Source organism: Vigna unguiculata, chromosome 6 (assembly GCF_037176805.1).
Source record: "Vigna unguiculata cultivar grain cowpea cultivar isolate G323 ecotype 2 chromosome 6, ASM3717680v1, whole genome shotgun sequence".
Taxonomy (NCBI): domain Eukaryota; kingdom Viridiplantae; phylum Streptophyta; class Magnoliopsida; order Fabales; family Fabaceae; genus Vigna; species Vigna unguiculata.
In genome coordinates this window covers 39,264,677-39,285,072 of record NC_140797.1, presented here as the reverse complement: position 1 = coordinate 39,285,072, position 20,396 = coordinate 39,264,677, and the positions used below count along the sequence as shown (strand labels likewise).

The following is a 20,396-nucleotide window of genomic DNA, read 5'->3' as shown; positions in this document are numbered from 1 at the left end:
ATGAGCCGACCTGTTTAATCCACTAACTAGTATTGGACTGGATCGGGTTTAATTTTTTTTCACTCACTGATAAGTGAGTCGGGTTGAGTTGACTCACTAAGTAGCTAACTCATAAGGACCGGATCGAATTGGATAGCCCGTTTTGACAACTCTAATTATGACACTTTATTATTATAAAAGACATTTCACAACACTTGCCATTAGATATCTTTTAAAATGTATCAATATTTACTTCTTTAAAACTAGTAGTAGTAAAATGAACTTTTATTATTTAATACGATTTATTGCAATTATTTTCAAGAGTTATGTGTAAGATCATATTTTTTAAAAAATTATTAAACAAAATTATATACATTCATTTCTCGTACAATTTTCTAAAAATATTACACAAATAATATATAGGCTTAAATACCTTTTTCATCCCCATTTTCGTAGTGTTTGTTGCGGATGGTCCGCATTTTGACAGAATGTTTAAAATGGTCATCAATTTTACTGAATGTTTAAAATGTCCTCATTTTCGCAATTCGTGTTTTATTTGGTCATTTTTTGTAACGTCGTTTAAATCAGTAACAAAGCACTGTACATGTGGCACTGCTTGTATTACGTTGCATTGGGGTATGTTACGTGTACTGTACATATGGCTAATTAACGTTAACTTTTCAATTTGGGGGAAATTTTGCAATTAGGGCTTGAGTTGGATTGCAGTCGCGCTCTTCATCGTTGGAGGTGATTTCTTCATCTTCGTCTTTCTTGAGCTTGGATTTGCAGAGGAAACAGTTAATACTTGCCATTTCATCGTTGGGTTACAGTCGCGCTCTTCATCTCAATTTTCCAGTTAATCATCATCAACGAGGTAGGTGGGTTTAGGATTTTCTGGTTTGTGTTTGTTTCTGGGTTAGGGTTTTTGTAATTCTAGTTTAGGGTTTGTTTGTGCTTAGATTGTTGTGATGTTCTGCATGGTTTCTAAATTACAACACCTGTACAATACAGTATACAGTACACGTAACACATCCTAATGCAACGTAATACAAACAGTGCCACCTGTATAGTGCTCCATTGCTGATTTAAACGGAGTCACAAATAAAGACTAAATAAAACATGAATTGCGAGAATGAGGACCATTTTAAACATTTAGTACAAATGACAACTATTTTAAATATTCTGTCAAAATGAGGATCATCCACAACCAACACTACAAAAATGAGGACGAAAAAAATATTTAAATCTAGTATATATATATATATATATATATATATATATATATATATATATATATATATAGTAAGATTTTGGTTTTTAGTTGAGAATTTGGTTTTCGAGGAGTCTGAATTGCATTTGTGATATTTGTTGCCTGAAAACTAGTCGAAATTTGGTTCCTAGAGAACCAAATTCTGAGCTGGTATTTTTTATTTAAAATTAGAAGGAAAAATAATGAAATAGGCAGTTTAATAAATACCATAAATGAAGGTCGGAATTCGGCTATCCAGAAACCGAATTCTAAGCTTAAAATAAAATCGTGCTAGATTGGTAAATTTAATTTACAGTATGCTATTTGTGTAATATTTTTGGAAAACAGTGCTAAAGTGAAAAAAAAATCCACACACATCACATTTCGACTACATTAGTTTTTAGAGAATATATAGATATGAAGTTCAAGTTGTGAACTCGTCGTGATATTAGCCATAGTTTATTGATAACAACTTTAATCTCCCTTCCTCCCTTGAATTTTGCAACAATGCATGCGAGGGAAGAGAATCATGACTAACTCTCTTGCTTATGCCATATCGTTGTTCTCATCACAATATATGAATCAAGTAACCATATTTAGAAACAAGTTTAAATCTCCAACTCTTTATTGTTTGAGTGACGACTGTTTATTCGAACAATGAGAGTTTCAAACGAAAGAAAATTATTTTGACATTTATTTTGTGTAAACTTCAAGCTAAGGCTTGATTGATGAGTTTTATCACTTGAACAACCAATTAGACAATTTTAAGCGTGTAAAAATCTCACTCACTAGTTAAGCATATGATTAAAAACATTCCTTAAGTCTGATAGCGCTAAAATCCTTATAGCTAATTTAGTATGAAGTCAAGATCAGCTCAAAATGTTCTCTGCAACTACCAAGTCTCGTTCGATAACATCAAACGCGAATTTAAATAGGAAACACGAATTTTAGGGAGCTGGAAAATGAACCAAAACGGTAGGATTGAGTTTCAGATTGCACCAAAATTCAGGATTTAGAAAGACGATTGCGCCAAGACAACGTATTGAAACAAAACATGCATGAGTTATAATATTTTGTTTTTGTTGACTGACTCATACCATTTGAAGTTGACTCAATGGTCTTGGGTTTGTAACGAAGGAAAAGTCTTGAGTATCATAAACTTTGTTGTGCTTGAGGTTCTCAAACTTGGCAGGGTCAGCATTATTCAAAGCGAAAGCCTCTTCTCCATGCACTGCCTTGTCACCCATTTGAAGCGCATCGGTGTGAAGCCTGAGAGGCACCAAGGCCCCCACCACCAAGCAAATCAAGCTTGTCGTGACGAAGTTGAAGATGACGACGAAAACTATGGCTCCGACTTGGATCCCCATTTGTCTCAAACCCGCTCCAGTTGCACCGTTCTGGAGGCCATAAGCCAGGCCAATGTATTTTTCCCAATCGGGGACCATGTAGAAGAGACGGCAGAGTTTAGGCACGGCGAAGACGCCGGTGAGGATTCCGCCGAGAGCACCGGCGACGGCGTGGGTGTGGAACACCGCCATGGGGTCGTCGATTTGGTTCAAGAAAGGTACCTTGTTGTGGAGGATCATCATTGTGTACCAGGGAACGCTTCCTGAGATCAAACCCATCAAGATCGCCGCCCACCCCTGCACAACTCCTGTTTCACTTCACATATGTTGGTGGATGTTTCAAGAAAGAACAACATTAAAAGATGTCGGAAGAAAAATGCGTGTACCTGCAGCAGGTGTGATGCAAACGAGGCCGGTGATCATGCCTTGTATGGCGCCAAACACGGTGGGTTTACCGAAGTAGAAAGTGTCAAGTAGAACCCACACCATGATGCTAGCGGCGGCGCACACGTGTGTGTTAAGGACGGCCAGAGAGGCCACTGTGCCCACCACGAACGGACCACCACCATTGAACCCACTCCAACCCATCCAAACCAGGCCGGCGCCGGCAAGCCCTACGATCATGTTGTTTGACGGAAACCTTTCTCTCTCCTTTTCACATCTTGGACCCACCTATTCAACCACCCAAAAAGTTATGATTTTTAAAGAAAGTGAAAAATGGAGAAAGGTGAGTGATGAAATGAAGACCCACCCAATAAGCTGCAGTGTAACCGGCAACTCCAGCGGAGAGGTGAATGACATATCCACCGGAGAAATCAATGACTCCAAGCTTCGCCAACCACCCTTCGGGGCACCAGATGCTAAACGCAGTAACGGTGTACGAAAAAGTAACCCAAAGAGGAACGAACAACATCCACGCAAGGATGTTCATTCTCCCAAGTAACGCACCAGCTATGAGGATCAAAGTGATCGCCGCAAACATGCCCTGAAAAAACACCATGGTGGCGGTGGGAAAGAGCCCCAGAAACGCTTTCCCCAGAAGAAACTCCTGGTCCAGCGCCGCCCCTGGTTTCCCCAAGAAGAACACCATTTTCTCGCCGAATGACATGCGGAAACCCCACGCCACCCAGCAGAGAAGAACCGCGGCGAAGGCGTAGAAGGCCATGAAAGCGGAGTTAATGGCCCATGTTTTTTTGACGAGGCTTCCGTAGAGAATAACCAGCCCTGGAATGCTTTGTAGACCCACCACCGTCGCCGCCATTAACTGCCACGCATTGTCTCCTTTGTTTAACCATTCTGGGCTCGCTTCGTCTGGCAAAAGGTTCGGTGGAAACTCCATGGATGATCGATCCTTCGCAACGCCAAGCCTCTATTATACTCAAGTTATTTGTTGCAGGTTTTTTAGAATGAATCTGTTTGGGGGTGTATACGTAAACAATAATCTTATCGCTTTGTTGTTTTATTTGCTTGGATGAGATGAGAGTGTGATACATCATGAAGCCGGCTTTATGGAGGACAAGGAAAAATAATTTTTCTTTATTCATTCATTCATTGTTCATCGTATATACGTCGCGACGGCATGCAGTTCACGATCCTTAATTTTGAGAGTATGTACATCACAAATTTGTCGCAAATAATTGTATTTTAAACCGTATTTTTTTTAGAATCTCATTTTTCTTCAGAGAGTAGGATTAACTGAATGTAGTTTGAGAGAGGGAACAAAAGAACAGACTAAAGAAAGAGGAAGAGGACAAAAGGAATAAAGAGAGAGACCAAACGAAGATGAAATCAAATTTAAAAACTAAATAGGTTTCGGTTTTGGTTTAATATAAAATTTAAACTAAATTAAATTTATAGTGTTACATAGTTTGGTTTACATTTTTTTTTAGAATTTTTTTCTTTTTGTTAAATTGATAAATTGTTTTTAATAAAAAATATTAAATAAAAAAATTATTACCTTTTTCATATTTATTATGATGTTCCTTATCTGCCAGAGAAATCATATAATATTATAGTTCTTTTAAAGGAACGTAATCTCATATATATATATATATATATATATATATATATATATATATATATATGCCACATATTTTTTTTGTTTTGCTACCACTCAAACCCTTATTACTTTAATGATGTCTTCGTTTGAGGGAAAGTTTTTTTGTGTTCTTTTAACAGGTTTAAAGAGAAATGCACATAGCTAATTTGCAGGATGCATGATGATTGTAGTCTTGCCACTTCTACGTTGATTTGAGTGAATTTAGTTGCTGGCATGATAATTTTACTTTCTATTCTCTTTTATGTGCATGGCATGGCTTGAGGGATTCGATCCCATATGTTGAGAGATTCATTCTTGAATTGGATATGGGATGAGGGATTCAATCTTCATATGCATAAAACAGATCTCTCGGATGGTTTGGTTCTGAATTTTTTATTTATTCAATTTTAGTGGTTAGAAACAATTATGAAAATAAATTTACTCTTATAAATATCAATTTATACTACTTATTAAATTAAAGACAAAATGATAATCTCACAAATAATTCTATTAAAACATATTTTTTAATCAATTACATCAATCAATTTTGCAATTAAACTTTTACAAAAATTATTTCTAAATTTATTCACAATCACCTTTAAACTCCTTAAAAAAAAAAGACATAATTCACTCTTAAATTCATTTAAACTCATCTACTCCCTCCCTTTCTGATATTCTCCCTCAAATAAACACAGTGTAAAAGTCATACTTATAAATTGAATACACGGTAAACTCTAAATTTTGTTTAATTACCTTTTAACTCTCCTACGTTTAAATATTTTTAATTGAGACTTTTTATTCTTTTTGTCAATTATGTATTTCAAATTTTATACTTTTCAATTCTATTTCTATTGTTTAATTTTTCCGTTAAGTTAATTCCGTGATACGAATGTTATTCTGTCTTGTCAATCATTTAGTTTATTTGTCTCCTTATATGTTAAGAAATATAAGATTTTGTAGTTAATACAAAAAATATATTCTGATTAATTAAAAATAGCAAGTTACTTTTTATTGTTTTAATTAAAAATGTCAACATAACATACTTTCTAATAGATTACATCTTAAGATGAAAAAAGATGTGAATGATAACAATAGCCACTTATTTGTCTTAACTGTAGTTTATTAGTCGATGAAAGTGATGTTATGAAAGTTGTCGTAGAGTTTGTTTACTTTGTTATTTAACATTTTTTAATGAAAATAAAAGTTACTTATTATTTTAAATTGAACGTAATATTATTTTATATTAATTATAAAAATTGTTCTAAATTGTGATTATTTGATTTTGGTGGGTCTTTGGTTTTGATGAAGTCACTATACCAAGCTATTATATTTGGTCAAGTTTTTATAAGGATTATAAAGCACCTCTTAAATACTCTATTTAATTTATCTTATTTTTTTTTATAAAAAAATAAAAATAAAATAATTATCATATCATCAATTAATAAAAAAAAATAATTAACACTAACTCAATTAAAGAAATATGAAAATTGAGTACTCAATAAAATAAAATAAAAAATTAATAAAAATTCAATTAAAAATATATTAGGAAATTGAAATTCAATTAAGTTTTATAAAGATCCAACTTATAATGTTAATACTAACAAGCCTCAACTCTTTAAACATATAATTCAAAATCGGAATTAGTAGTTTGTAATAACTTACATACTCCAACTCCTCAATTTTAAAATTCTAACTTGTAAGTTTATCATCCAATAACAGAGAATATCTTATAACGATATTATCTTACAAGATTTAATATTAAACGATTGTTTGATTTAGCGATGGAGAAGTCAATAGATATTTCACATAATTCTTTTTCTAAAATATTGTTTTTTTTAGTTTAATGATTTCTTAATTAACTGTGGTTTTTCCTTTTTAAATGTTCTTACATTAAACGGTTTCTTAATTATTTCGCATTCTTTTTTCTAAAATATTTCACATGTGAATGTACTAAAATTTATTTCTCAATCTTTTATTTTTTCCTTTTTGTTCTACTTTTCATGACTTTAATTTTCATTCTTCAACCGTTGTGACTCCTTTCTTGAAATCCAAAAGCATACAATAAACATATGAAAAATACATGTTCACCATAAAAAGTTAAATTTATTAAACTATTAAAAAATAACCTTGTATATTTTGTTTATGGATAATATTATAAAATAGATTTTTGACAATTTATGTTATATTTTTTTATGCATATAACATGCTAATATATAAAATAATTAAAAAAATCAAAATTATTAATGGATTTATTTGAACTAAGAATACCATAAATCATTAATTTTAATTTTTTTATAATAAGTTTGTAAGTCAAATAAATTGATGGAATAAAGACCAAACTTTTAATAAAAGATCTATAGACAATTAAGATGGTCTTTTCTATAACATGTGTATGTGATCCAATTCCCGGTAAAGACGCTATTCAATTACTGAATAAAAATCAAAGTCAATTATTAGAATCATAATTATATCAATGAAAACCTATTTCTAGCCATAAACATTATTAAACAGAGTTTTTTAGAATTATTTACGAAAAAATAGGATAGATTAGAACAGTCAATAAGTAGTATTTTAATATAGCTATGAATATTGATTGATAACAGATGTATTTACGTTTAAAACTTTTAAAAGAATAACAATAAACAAAAATATTATAATGTATACGAAATAAAAAACATTACCATGCAATATAAATAAACCCTACAATTTTATATCTGGTATTAACATGTAGTATAGCAAGATTCCTTTCAATTAATAAAATACATTATAAACATAATTGATATGAACTAATGCATTTTAATAAAACTCTAATTTTAAATTTATTAAAGCATGAATAAAATAGAGGACAAAATATGTTTTCCAAAGTTTGACTAAAAAGATTTGGCCAAAAAAGTAAGAAATCTGATTTTGAAAAAGGTAGTAGCGTATACTAGCCGGTGAAGCAGAGTCCAAACGACACCGTATGTCTTCAAATCTGTGGCCCAAACTAAACTTATAGAATGCGCCAACCACCAAATTCGCCACTGTTTCAGGACTTATTTTCCCCTTCTCAATGACTCTTCACAACTAAACTTGTACATTGCTCTTATTTGTTTTTTCTCCTGCTTAAATAATAATAATATAAACTTATAATTTAAATTTTCCGATTAAAGTGGAGTTGTTAAAAATATCTAAGTAACTCATTTTATAAAAATAGTTTATTCTTAAGGAGTGTGCCATTAACTCAAGATATAAAATATAAAGAATATATAGCTAGATGAAAATAATGAAAAATAGGAAATTAATGTTTTCCTTTATTTGTAAAGATTTTTATGTGCATATGCTTTTGAAGCAATCCCACAAAGATTATATATATATATATATATATATATATATATATATATATATATATATATATATATATATATATATTAAAACATGTTTTTATGTAGTTTTTTTAGGATTAAACATATTTTTAGTTTCTAAATTTGTTAGAAGTAGAGTTTAAACCCAACTCAACGCACAAAACCGGTTTGTAAGGTGAAGTTTGCATCCTACTTATATATTATGAAATGATCTTATCTCTAATCGATGTAAGATTTTCAACAAAATTTGAACGTAAAATTAAAACTTGTATTTGTTCCAATTGCTTTTTAAACTTAAGAAAAATGAATAAATATAGTCATTATAATCCAAAGGCATGAACTTGTTTTGATGTGTTAAATAGCGTTTTGATTGATGTTTGAGTTGTTTATACCATTTGAGACGTTTAAATTCTCAAAGTTAGTTTGAAACATCGTCTAATATAATAAAAAGTTGATGTTATTGAGTTAAAATGACTCTATTTTTTATATTTAAAAATTAAAATATATCAAAGTTTTTTGAAGTAATAAATTTTAATTTTATGCTTTGGAACTAAAAATATATTTAATATTTTTTTATTAGATATGTTTATCTATTTGTTATTTGTTATGTTCTTGCCCTTGGAATATGGGATAGATTTTTTTGTAGGACTTATATTTTTCCTCTTTCCCCCCTTTCGGTCAACTTCTGTGTTAATTTCCAAACGCTACAACTCAGATTTCTCCACTTTAATTTCATTATACTTTTTTCTGGACTATATTACCTCATTTGTTTTGAAGTTTGAAAATTAATTAATTGATGGTTACATTAATTTTTATTTTATTTATACTTTTTTATATATTGAAGCTCTTGTCTAACATGCTTTAAAATTTTGAATATAGTCTCTTTTGCTCTAATTATATTTTACAATACACAACATTTATTCATAAAATATAATTGCATGTGCCGTACGTTCTATACATATACAGTGTGTGTAAAAGAAGTTCAACGCTTATGCATGGCAGGTATAATTAAAATAATTTAATTGTTGTTTTCAAACCTAAGTACATTCCTGACCTTGTTTCGTACGAAAACCAAACACCTAATTTCACTAATTCGCCAAATTGAATAGTCAAGTACAAATACCTAGACTCTAGTTAGTCAAAACGACCACGTATTCAGTTCAGTCATTGAATTTATATATAAACACTATTATATACTCTATTTCGTTTTCACACTATTTTTTATATTTCTATTATGTGTGTATATATATGTATATATTATTTCTCTATTTTTTTTATTATGTTTACTCACACAACTAAAAAATAAGGTAGAAAGTTCATAGAATCTTCGTCGAGAATAAATAATTGAAAGAGTATATATATGGCATAGTGCTCTCTCGTCTCTGCATAAAATGAGTTTGTATTGTGGTGAAAGTTAGTTAGAAAATACCGTATTTGTGTATCATTGTAGAGAGTGAGCATGAAGGAGGCGTTGAGGGAAGAACAAATTGGAGAGTTTTTGGAAGCCTTTTGTCTCTTTGACAAAGATGGAGATGGTACGTATGTGTTTCTTCACCTCTTTTTTCGCGTTCTTGAGATCTCGCTTCCGTTTTCTTTTGATTGTTGAATTTCTCCCTTAATTTTCTCAATCACATGCTTGATTGCATTTCTGTTCCGTTAATATGTTCTAAATATTCATATATTGGAGAAAAAAGGCTGCATAAACATCGAAGAATTAGGCACTGCGATTCGATCACTGGATGAGAATCCAACGCTGGAGGAGTTGCAAATCATGATGAGTGAAGTGGATACAGACGGCAACGGAACCATAGAATTCGGGGAATTCTTGAATCTCATGGCCAGAAAAATGAAGGTGTGCGTCAAATCGAATCGCATGTTCATTAATTTTTGTTCTACTTTATTTTCATATACTGTAGTAGATCATGACGCTTGTATTGTACGGAAAATTAAGGAAAGTGAAGCAGAAGAGGAACTGAAGGAAGCTTTTAGAGTGTTTGACAAAGATCAAGATGGTTATATATCGGCCAGTGAGGTTAAATTTGTTGATTAGTGAGAGATTATGAGTGTTAATTGAGTTTTGTTTTGAATAAAAAGGGTTAATGTGTATACGTGTGTGGGTGCAGTTGAGGTCCGTAATGAGGACAATTGGAGAGAAGGTGACTGATGAAGAAGTGGCACAGATGGTGAAAGAGGCTGATTTAGATGGTGACGGTCTCGTTGATTATGAGGAGTTTGTGAGAATGATGTTGGCTGCATAATCACATCAATGAAAAATATAGAAAAATTAGATATATTTTTATGTTTGGTTAGTATTAATTCCTGACACTAAATGCACTTATTTCATTTTGTGTTGCATGCCTAATAAGTTATCTTGTTGACAAAAAGAGGACAGTAACAGAATTGACAGGATGAAAATTTCTGAACGTGGAACTCTAAAGTCATCCTAAACGTGCCACGCAAAATTGAGGTGAAAATTTCTCGTTTTTATTCAACAATAAGATCCTGGATTTCAACTTATGAAACATGCTTTGACATTTTGATATTTTTTTTGATTTATGATTATATATTGTGCTTTTCATTTATTGGTTAAAGAAAATTTTTAGATGAAAAAAAAATTGACACGTTAAAAATCATGATTCTATATTGTAAAAATGAAAAAAAAAATAAAAAACTGACCATCATTTATATAAAAAAAAAGATTCATTAATTTTTTTTCTCTTAAGATTTTAAATTTAAAATAATATAAATTTGACTTAAGTCTTATCAATATTCCGTCTTTCCAATGAGTTTACACACCTTCCTTGATATTACAATAATATTGTGTGTATTATTACTTTTTATTAATTATGCATTTATTAACTTGTTTTTTTTTTCATTATAATTTAAGTTTAAGAATGTATTTGGAGATATTTTCATCCATTAATTAAGTTTAAGGAAAACAAATCTTTCAATATAGTATAGAAGCAAAGAACTTAACATAATAGAAAAATACAACGAGGAAATAAGTCATATAAATATATAAAGAAGTATATTCAAGATTATATGTGACAACCATTTCTTTTAGTTATTACAGAAATATTAGTGGATAAGTGTGAAAATATTTTCAAAATTAATTGATTCAACATTAAACTACTATTAATAAAACTGTTATAATAGTGTAACAACAATATTAAAATATGATATTATATTTTAATATTACTATTACAAAATAATAAATAAAAAATATTTTTTAGGTTCTGAGCATTTAAAATACATATAAAAATTCAAATTAAATATATCATGATACTTGAATCGAATTTTCAATAATATAAATCAATCTTCATCTATCTTTCGTAAATTTTAACTAAAATGCGTATGATTAATGTAGATTTATTAAAATAAATGATATTCAATTCCGACATAATACATTTATTTTCCATGAAGTTACTTTTTATTGTTGCCATTAACACAACGTAGTTATAAATTAATTAGTTTTCTTAATCCACTAATTTCAAATTAGTTGCTTTTAACTAGTAAACCTACTGCATGGGAACATGACACTACGTAAAATAAATCTTAACTGCTAAATGAATTCTATTTTGTTAACCTAAAAAGTTAATTTAAATCACGGATGAAGAATAAAAAGAAATGCATAAAGGTACCAAGTTACACAATTCAAAATTATGTAGCAAGAGAATAGTTACATTATTTAAAAAGAAGTACATATTTAAATCATTAAACTCTTTTTGAGAAATACAAATTTAAAGTTAGCCACATTTGACATCCTGTATATGTACTCAATCAATCTTATATTGTCTATTCTCTTGTAAAGTCTTAATACATAAAACATAGATACAAGAAAACATAATCAGTAACCTGTTTTTGTAGATTTGAAGCATCTCACTTAAAGAGATTAATTCTAAAGTTTATACAAAATCTGAAATAACAAAGGTAAAGAAATAATATATGTGAATATAAAAAGGCGATAATACACAAAAATCTATTTTTTCTAACGAAATACCTACAAAAAACCAATAAAAATAGTCTTTTTATTTTAACATATATAAGATAATTTAGAACGAATTAACTATATAAAAGTGAAAATATTACTTTTTTATTAGATGTTATAAATGTGTAAACATATTGAAAGGTATAGGTATAAATTTTTTCAATAGGAAAAAAAAAAGGGTTAAATATGATTTTGGTCCCTCAAGTTTGAGCGAAATTTGGGTTTAGTCCCTCATCAAAACTTTTGACCAATTTAGTCTTTCATCTTCCAAAATGTGTGAATTTAGTCCTTTTAACCAAATTTTGTTAAGTTTATCTGACATTTCAAGCGCATTTCATGATAGTATTTAAATTATTTATACTGTTTGACACATTTTTGCTTCAATGTTAACTTAAATACTATCATGAAATGCGCTTGAAACATGAGATAAACTTAACAAAATTTGGTTAAAAGGACTAAATTTACGCATTTTGAAAGATGAAGGACTAAATTTGTCAAAAGTTTTGATGAGGGACTAATTCCAAATTTCGCTGAAACTTGAGGGACCAAAAACATATTTAACCCAAAAAAAAAAGGAAATGGTGAAGAAACTTTCATTTAGGGTTGCCAATATGAAGCACAAAGAATTCAAGAAGTGACTTATCACGGACAACAAAGAGCAACAAGAATATGCATAAGAATTTCTCTCTTTCAGCAACTACGCGACATAGGAGTGTTTGTTTGGTCTTCATTTCACACACCATGATTTTTTTTTTTCTCCCCACGTTACGCAGATAGGGTTTGCTTTGTGGAGACATGAAAAATTTTCCTTTAAGTCGAATACCTTGTAACCTTCCTTATCCACTACGAAAACAAAATAATTATAATAATTTAAATAAAAAATGAATTCTTATTAATATTAGCAGTGAACACACATATGTTATGCCACTTTATAGTAACAAAAAATAATAAATTTTAATTATAAAAATAAATATAATTTTTTTTACAATTTGATTATAAATAGTTTTATTTATTTGGTTAAATTTTAAATTAAGAATAATTAAATTTAAAAAAGAATGTCATTTGAAGGATGAAGTTGAAATAAAATGTGAACAGAGTATAGATAAATAAACTTTAATAAATATTCAGCAATTCCACATTCTAATAAAAAAAATGAAAAACTCCAATTTTTACATTTTAAATAAAATTTAAAATTATTTAATTTCAAACAATTTAAGTAATCTTATAAAATTTCATAATTTTTAAATTTTTTTTATTCAATCAACATATTTTACCTAAAGTATTTATTTATTTTTTTATAAAATTAAATTACCCTTTAAATTTTTCTGTGAAAGAATCACCAAGAATATATATATATATATATATATATATATATATATATATATATATATATATATATATATATATATATATATATATATATATATTACACTTCAAGTAAAAAATCACCAAGAATATGTTCTTAACCTCGAGAATATTTAAATCAATTCACATAGTAGCGTACTATTTTTTTTTTTCTCAGTGAAAGTACCGCGCTGAATATCGTAGTCTTTTTGTAGTGCTAGATTTGAACACTTAACAAAATAATCAATTAATTCATCTTTTTAATTGATTATATGCATTTTCAAAAGCCGGTGCAAAAGCAATAAATTATCATTGTGTGTGAAATCAATATGATTCAAAAAATACTTTCTCTAACGTCAATTATCTAAAAATTAATCTTACAAATATTTTAACTAGTCGAACTTGTAATAAAGTTGCAAAGATATAATTAACAAACAGAAAAAAGTGGAAAAGCAAAATCAAATTACTCTTCTAATTGCTTGTCTTGTATGTTAAGATATGACTGGTAAAGTGATTAAATCAACGTTAGTGACATATTCAATGACGATGTTAATACGTTCAGATAACTATTGTTGTAATTATAAAAGTAGCTAAATCGATTGATATTTTAAATATCATTTTAATATATTTTAAAACATTAAAATTAATAATAATTAGTGTATTACTAAGATATAATAGAAAAATAACCAAAAAACACGTAAAGCAGAATTTACTGCAACAAAAGAAATAAAAAAGTTGACTTTAATTACTGTAACAGAATTCAATTCCCTCCAAATAGTTCAAATAGTTGACCCACTTGCACTCTCTATATCTCTATATATATATATGTCAAAGTTCAAACGTAGTTTATAGCAACAAACTCATCAAGATCAACACCAAAGGCATTGCAGCGAACTCATCAAATGGCGCAGAGTGTGAAAATTCCTCGTGTGAAACTCGGAACTCAAGGCCTTGAGGTATTAAATGTTCTTAATTTTTCTCTTTTTTATGATTCAATTTCATTACTTTGCAAGCATGTTCTTTATTTTCTCATTTTCTGAACAGGTTTCGAAGTTGGGATACGGTTGTATGGGTCTCACTGGAGCTTACAATGATCCACTTCGCGAAGATGAAGGCATATCTGTTATCAAACATGCATTCGATCAAGGAATCACTTTTTTTGACACTGCTGATATTTATGGGGTCGACCATGCTAACGAGATTTTGGTCGGAAAGGTATCAAAATGTGTTCCCTCCTCTTCCTTATCCCTTTAAACATGTTTGATACCTGTTTGACAAAAAAACCCATCATTTTCTACTGCAAAAATGCGTTTTCTTTTTCTAAAGGGTCAGTGGAATCGCTTTGTCATGATGGTTAACTATTTTTTTTTATTCTGCTTGACTAGGCTCTGAAGCAGCTACCAAGAGAAAAGATCCAAATAGCTACTAAATTTGGCATAACAAAGATCGATTCTTCTGGAATGTCTGTTAAGGGCACACCAGAGTATGTGCGGTCATGCTGTGAAGGCAGCTTGGAACGTCTGGGTGTTGAGTACATTGATCTCTATTATCAGCACAGAGTGGACTTGTCAGTACCTATAGAAGATACAGTTAAGGATTTGTTCCTCTAAATCTATATATCAATAGTTTTTAGTACATATTATATCAATGGTTTTGTAATGGTAATAATATTACAGGTAGGTGAACTCAAGAAACTGGTGGAAGAGGGGAAAGTGAGGTATATTGGATTATCTGAAGCAAGTCCAGATACTATAAGGAGAGCACATGCTGTTCATCCCATCACTGCTGTTCAAATGGAGTGGTCCCTCTGGACTCGTGACATTGAGGAAGAGATTGTTCCTCTCTGCAGGTAAGTTCAACTTCTACTCCATTAGTAACATACACACCAGCAGTTACGTGAAAAAGTGATCAAAAGAATGTGTTTGATACAGGGAGCTTGGCATTGGAATTGTACCATACAGCCCTCTTGGTCGAGGTTTTTTTGGTGGCAAAGGAGTTCTGGAAACTGTTTCAACTGTTAGCTCACTGGTATAATAATTATCAATATTCTTCATCTTTGATTATGTGTTCATCAAAACGCAACAAAAGCAGTGATTTTCCACATCAAAAAGACTTCACTTAAAAGGAAGATTTTAAGATGAATCTCGGTGTATGATAAATATTTGTTTCACTTATCAGATGAGACATCCACGCTTCCAAACTGAGAACCTGGACAAGAACAAAAGATTGTATGAGAAAATAGAAGAACTTGCTGCGAAACACCACTGCACTCCTTCACAGTTGGCATTGGCATGGATGCTCCACCAAGGCAATGATGTTGCGCCTATTCCTGGTGAGTGACTAAATATATTTTTCTGTTTTAAATAAATAGATTGATAAAGTATTTTAACTAACACACTTACTACTCCTATTAACTAGAAACCTCAGCATGGATTATGAGTCTTGCACCCTCAATCTGGCAACCTAGTATCCACTGCATATGTTTGTTAATTCACCTGTGCAATGTTAACACAACAAATTAAACACATATGTACTTTTCTCCTGGTGAACATCTGCAATAAACTCATGCATTTAGTATGTTTTTGTTTTGAGTGTGCAATTATTGGGTACGTCTAAACACATTGGAAAAGTTTTTATATACAATTTCTTATTACATATGAAATGTCATCAATCAACCATCTTAAATGTTGTTATCCATAAGTGTACACTGAATTAATTATTTGTCTGAATTTGTTTGGAGCGAACAGGCACTACTAAGATTAAGAACCTGGATCAAAACATTGGTGGGGTATCATTGAAATTAGCAGAAAGTGAGTTGAGAGAAATTTCTGAGGCAGTTCCCATTGAAGGCGTAGCAGGGAATCGACACTACTATGGATTAGCTAGTTTTGCATGGACTATTGCTAATACACCTCCAAAAGATCCCAGGGTCTAAACTTATATCACTCAAAATCCTTTTCAGTGGAACTATGCACTATGAGCACGAGTTAACTGATGTTTGTCATCGTATGTAAAATCCATAGTATCAGTATTTGAATATGCGTGTTGAATTTAATAAATCCAATTCACCTATGGCCTCTCCATGATTGAAATATTTGGTGGGTTCAGGTTTGTAGTTTGCTGTACTAGTTTGTGATGTAACAAAAACAATGAATAATGCAATATTATACACCTTGAGGTGAGTCTTTGCTCATTAATTATGTTTTAGGTATCCATATCTGTACTTGAGTTTTTCTGTCTGTCTTGCAAGAGACGTTAATTACTGGATATTGGGTGGTTCATTGTGCTTTTGCTCCTGTAACTGGTACAATTGGGTTTGGCTTTCTTTTTTTTTTCCTCTGGCCAGCTTTTATTCGGGAAAAGTTGGTATTTTGAGAACACTTTTTTTTTTTTTAGGAAAATGATTTTTTAACTATTAAATTTTGACAACTTTCTTTATAAATTTAAGTGGCATCTTCTAAATGGTTTTCAATTTCTCCATTTTCTCATTCTCAATATTCCAAAACCATTTAGAAGATGACACATCATGTTGTAAGGGAAAGTTGTCAAAATTTAATAGTCAAAATATCATTATCTTTTTTTTATTATCATTTAATATTATTTTTCATTATTATTTATTTTCTTTTTCTTTTTAAATATAAAAGTTAATTTTTATTAAAATTATTTTACCTTTATAAACATTATCAAATAGTTATCAAATGTCTCAAAAAGAACTTTTTTCTAATTATAATACAAACTTGTCATGTTGTTCTAGATTAGTAAAATGAGATTTGCCAACAGCATAATACTAACAAATATTTGAAGAGAAACATAAGAAATAGATAGTTGAAATATATATATATATATATATATATATATATATATATATATATATATATATATATATATATATATATATATATATATATATATATATATATATATATATATATATATATATATCAACTTTATGATAGTTCGGCGAATCATAAGTTGAATTTGTGTGATGTGAATGTTTGATATCACTTTTAACACATATTTGATAAATTTGTTCGTACATTAATTTTGCTACATATCATTAAAACATTAATTCATCTTTTATTTTTATGTTAGACATTGTAATTCTGCCATGACCGTGTTTAAACATTGAAACATGTGATTGTGTAGGTTTTGGAGCTAAAGAGAGTTAGTAATTTTTTCAGGTGTTATTTGTTGTCCTCAGGACTTTATATGTATACATGGTTTAATGTTTTATTTTGTTATGTACATATTTTGAAAATTAAAATTTTAATTTTTATACTGAACATAGATGATGTATGGTTTTGGGGTGTTAAGTGTTACGTAGCCTAAACTCTAAATCCTATAATGTTGATATATGATATTATTGTTCAGAAGGTGAGTTGAAATTTTTGAATAAAAATGAGTAAGATAATTATGTACAAAGAACTAATAATCCTATTTGACTTAAGGTTTTTGATTCAAAACAGTATCTTAATTTTTTATATGTAGTTAGTTGTTCGGTTTTTTTGTAAAAAGGGGTCACTTGGACCAAAAATTTGTAAAAATGGGTCCGTTGAATTTTTTTTTTGCAAAATAGGGTCAAGTCGTCGCGGTGGAGGACGACATTAAAGGTGAAGTCGTCCTCCACCGTGCCGGTTTCTTTTTTTTTTTTTCAAAAAGTGAAACCGTGCTCTGAGAAGCCGGTTTCTATATATTTTGAAAGTGAAGTCGTCCTTGGGCCTGACGACTTCACTTTTTGGTTTTTTTTTTTTTTTTTACACATTCAGCTTTATATATATATATATATATAATTATATATTATTTAGTTTTTTTAAATATTTGTTTACAGTAGAGAAATAAAGTGACATCTTCAATGACGATTTTTTCGCCAGTTTCTTCTGATTTGGTCAAAACGTTCTCTACTTCTTCGTTTGATTTTACAAATTTAGTATTTTATTAAATGATACTTGATAGTTAGTAGACTAACTAAACCATAAATAAAATAAACATTAACAAATTAAATATTCAAATATTATTATCGAAGGATTTTTTAATATTTTTTTAATTTGTATCATTTTATCTTCTTAATTTTGTATTAAGGTTTAACGATTAAGTATTTTAGAATTTTTTTAAAACTATTTTTCATATTTTTACTTAAACAAATATTTAAAAAAAACTAAATAATATATAATTAAATATATATATATATATATAAAGCTGAATGTGTAAAAAAAAAAAAAAAAAAAACCAAAAAGTGAAGTCGTCAGGCCGACGACTTCACTTTTAAAATATATAGAAACCGACTTCCGAGAGCACGGTTTCGCTTTTTGGAAGAAAAAAAAAAGAAACTAGCACGGTGGAGGATGATTTCACCTTTAATGTCGTCCTCTGCCACGATGACTTAACCCTATTTTGCAAAAAAAAAAATCAAACGACCCTTTTTTACAAATCCTTGGTCAAAGTAACTCCTTTTTACAAAAAAGCCTAGTTGTTCCCGATTCAATGGTAATAAATTTATATGATATCTTTTCCTTAAAAACATATCAAAATCAATAGATTGCCGTTTGATTTGCTCAACAAAATATGAACATGATGAATTGAAAAATGTATTAATAAAAGGTCAAATCAATTGCATGCGTCTTGTTTTACAATTCTTCAAGTGTTCATATGTCATTTATATATATATATATATATATATATATATATATATATATATAGAATTCAATTCTCTATAGCAGCCATATGGCAATAATAATAATATAAGTTGTGATATTCTTCTGATTACTTGTAAAAATCCTAGTCTGCTACAATATCGTGATTGAGTCAAAATAAGCGTCGCAGTAACGTTAGATTTACCAAAAACATATCACTAACACATATTTAAAGAGGAACACAAGAAAGAAATAGTTGAAAAATTTTGGAGGAATTCGCAGAGGAGCAGAAAACATGGCAAATATTCCTCGAGTGAAGCTTGGAAGCCAAGGTCTTGAGGTTAGTTTTTATGTTGTTGCATTGATTTGATGTCTCTCATTCAACAAATCACGACTCTGAGGTTGCTGTTTTCTTGTGTTGTGTGAATGATTTTTGGTGTGTTAAGGTTTCTAAGTTGGGATTTGGGTGTATGGGTCTGACCGGAGTGTACAACGATCCTGTTCCGGAAGAGGTTGGCATCTCTATAATCAAATATGCATTCAGTAAAGGGATCACTTTCTTTGACACATCAGATTTTTATGGACCCCATGCCAATGAAGTTTTGGTCGGAAAGGTTAACAACCTTAACACTTTTAAAGTTAAAGAAAACGTTGAATATACATTTGCAATTAACTATCATAAATATTCTGTTTTCCCGTACAATAAAGGGGTTGTAAGTGTAACTTACCTTTCTAGACGAATCCAACCCAAAATGACGTTATAAAATAGTGGTAATTTTTATATAAAACTTAAACACGGTCTTAGGTTTTTTTTTTTTTTTAAATTGATTCGTGATTGGAAGTGGAGTTTTATTTTGAAATTCATATTAATATTTAAAGGAAATTTTAATTATGTATATTATTAAAAAATTCTATAAGTAACATCATTTTTGTTCTTGTAATAAATAGAATCAAGTCTAAGTATAACTGTGAGTTATAATTATTAATTGATAAGATGAACCAAGATATAAGATATGCCGTTCAGGTTGTCATCATTCTAATTCCATAATAATTTAACATATACAAATCACACTTGATTTATTATGTAAGGCAAGGAAAATTATCAACCATATATCATGAACATTGTAAGGCCCATTAAAATCATTTTATTCTTTTTTGTCTTAAAGTAAAGGACTGCTCCTTGTAATTGGACCTAGGGTTGGCCCAAGTGATAAAACTAAACCCTAATATGTCCTAACACACTCATTCTCACTCTTCACATAATCAGTCGTCACTCCTTCTGCTTTGAGAGAGAGCTCTGCTAGGGTTCAGCCGCCTTTTCGCATCCAGTGAGCTCGAACCAGTTTTTCCGCTTCTCGTAAGTCTATTCCAACTCGTGCTCGTACTTCCTTCGGTGTTTCTTCATGTTTGTTTTCAGCTAGAATTCTGTAGTGAGCTTATCTTGTGATCTGCTCATTGTTTTCCAGTTCATAAGCATA

At 29.9% G+C, this 20,396-nt stretch overlaps 3 protein-coding genes across 4 annotated transcripts; 2 read left to right on the top strand and 1 right to left on the bottom strand.

The window, feature by feature from the left end:
• Positions 1-2,190: 2,190 nt before the first annotated feature.
• LOC146885881 (ammonium transporter 2 member 4-like) lies at positions 2,191-3,964 on the bottom strand. The gene is made up of 3 exons (XM_085674320.1): positions 3,326-3,964; positions 2,961-3,246; positions 2,191-2,882 (listed from the first exon to the last, which is right to left on the bottom strand). Exons 1-3 carry the CDS (start codon positions 3,911-3,913, stop codon positions 2,320-2,322), a joined length of 1,437 nt encoding a protein of 478 aa, XP_085530446.1. The 5' UTR covers positions 3,914-3,964; the 3' UTR covers positions 2,191-2,319.
• A 5,272-nt stretch (positions 3,965-9,236) lies between these two features.
• LOC146885880 (calmodulin-2-like) lies at positions 9,237-10,454 on the top strand. Of its 2 annotated transcripts, none has more exons than XM_085674317.1 (4): positions 9,237-9,491; positions 9,644-9,808; positions 9,908-9,988; positions 10,080-10,454. In XM_085674317.1, exons 1-4 carry the CDS (start codon positions 9,483-9,485, stop codon positions 10,212-10,214), a joined length of 390 nt encoding a protein of 129 aa, XP_085530443.1. In that variant the 5' UTR covers positions 9,237-9,482; the 3' UTR covers positions 10,215-10,454. The 2 variants fall into 2 exon arrangements, with proteins under 2 accessions (XP_085530443.1, XP_085530442.1); XM_085674316.1 differs by having other exon boundaries at positions 9,246-9,491; positions 9,651-9,808.
• Positions 10,455-14,108: 3,654 nt separating this feature from the next.
• LOC146885879 (putative aldo-keto reductase 1) lies at positions 14,109-16,461 on the top strand. The gene is made up of 7 exons (XM_085674315.1): positions 14,109-14,244; positions 14,333-14,503; positions 14,674-14,877; positions 14,965-15,137; positions 15,220-15,316; positions 15,467-15,620; positions 16,036-16,461. Exons 1-7 carry the CDS (start codon positions 14,191-14,193, stop codon positions 16,221-16,223), a joined length of 1,041 nt encoding a protein of 346 aa, XP_085530441.1. The 5' UTR covers positions 14,109-14,190; the 3' UTR covers positions 16,224-16,461.
• The last annotated feature ends 3,935 nt before the right edge of the window (positions 16,462-20,396 follow it).

Coding starts and splice junctions, on each gene's coding strand:
- LOC146885881 (XM_085674320.1), bottom strand. CDS start 3,913: ATGGAGTTTCCACCGAACCTTTTGCCAGACGAAGCGAGCCCAGAATGG. Junction 3,247..3,325: donor GTTACACTGCAGCTTATTGG/GTGGGTCTTCAT, acceptor GTGGTTGAATAG/GTGGGTCCAAGATGTGAAAA. Junction 2,883..2,960: donor TTGCATCACACCTGCTGCAG/GTACACGCATTT, acceptor GAAGTGAAACAG/GAGTTGTGCAGGGGTGGGCG.
- LOC146885880 (XM_085674316.1), top strand. CDS start 9,416: ATGAAGGAGGCGTTGAGGGAAGAACAAATTGGAGAGTTTTTGGAAGCC. Junction 9,492..9,650: donor CTTTGACAAAGATGGAGATG/GTACGTATGTGT, acceptor TGGAGAAAAAAG/GCTGCATAAACATCGAAGAA. Junction 9,989..10,079: donor GTTATATATCGGCCAGTGAG/GTTAAATTTGTT, acceptor GTGTGGGTGCAG/TTGAGGTCCGTAATGAGGAC.
- LOC146885879 (XM_085674315.1), top strand. CDS start 14,191: ATGGCGCAGAGTGTGAAAATTCCTCGTGTGAAACTCGGAACTCAAGGC. Junction 14,878..14,964: donor CAGTACCTATAGAAGATACA/GTTAAGGATTTG, acceptor ATAATATTACAG/GTAGGTGAACTCAAGAAACT. Junction 15,621..16,035: donor TGATGTTGCGCCTATTCCTG/GTGAGTGACTAA, acceptor TGGAGCGAACAG/GCACTACTAAGATTAAGAAC.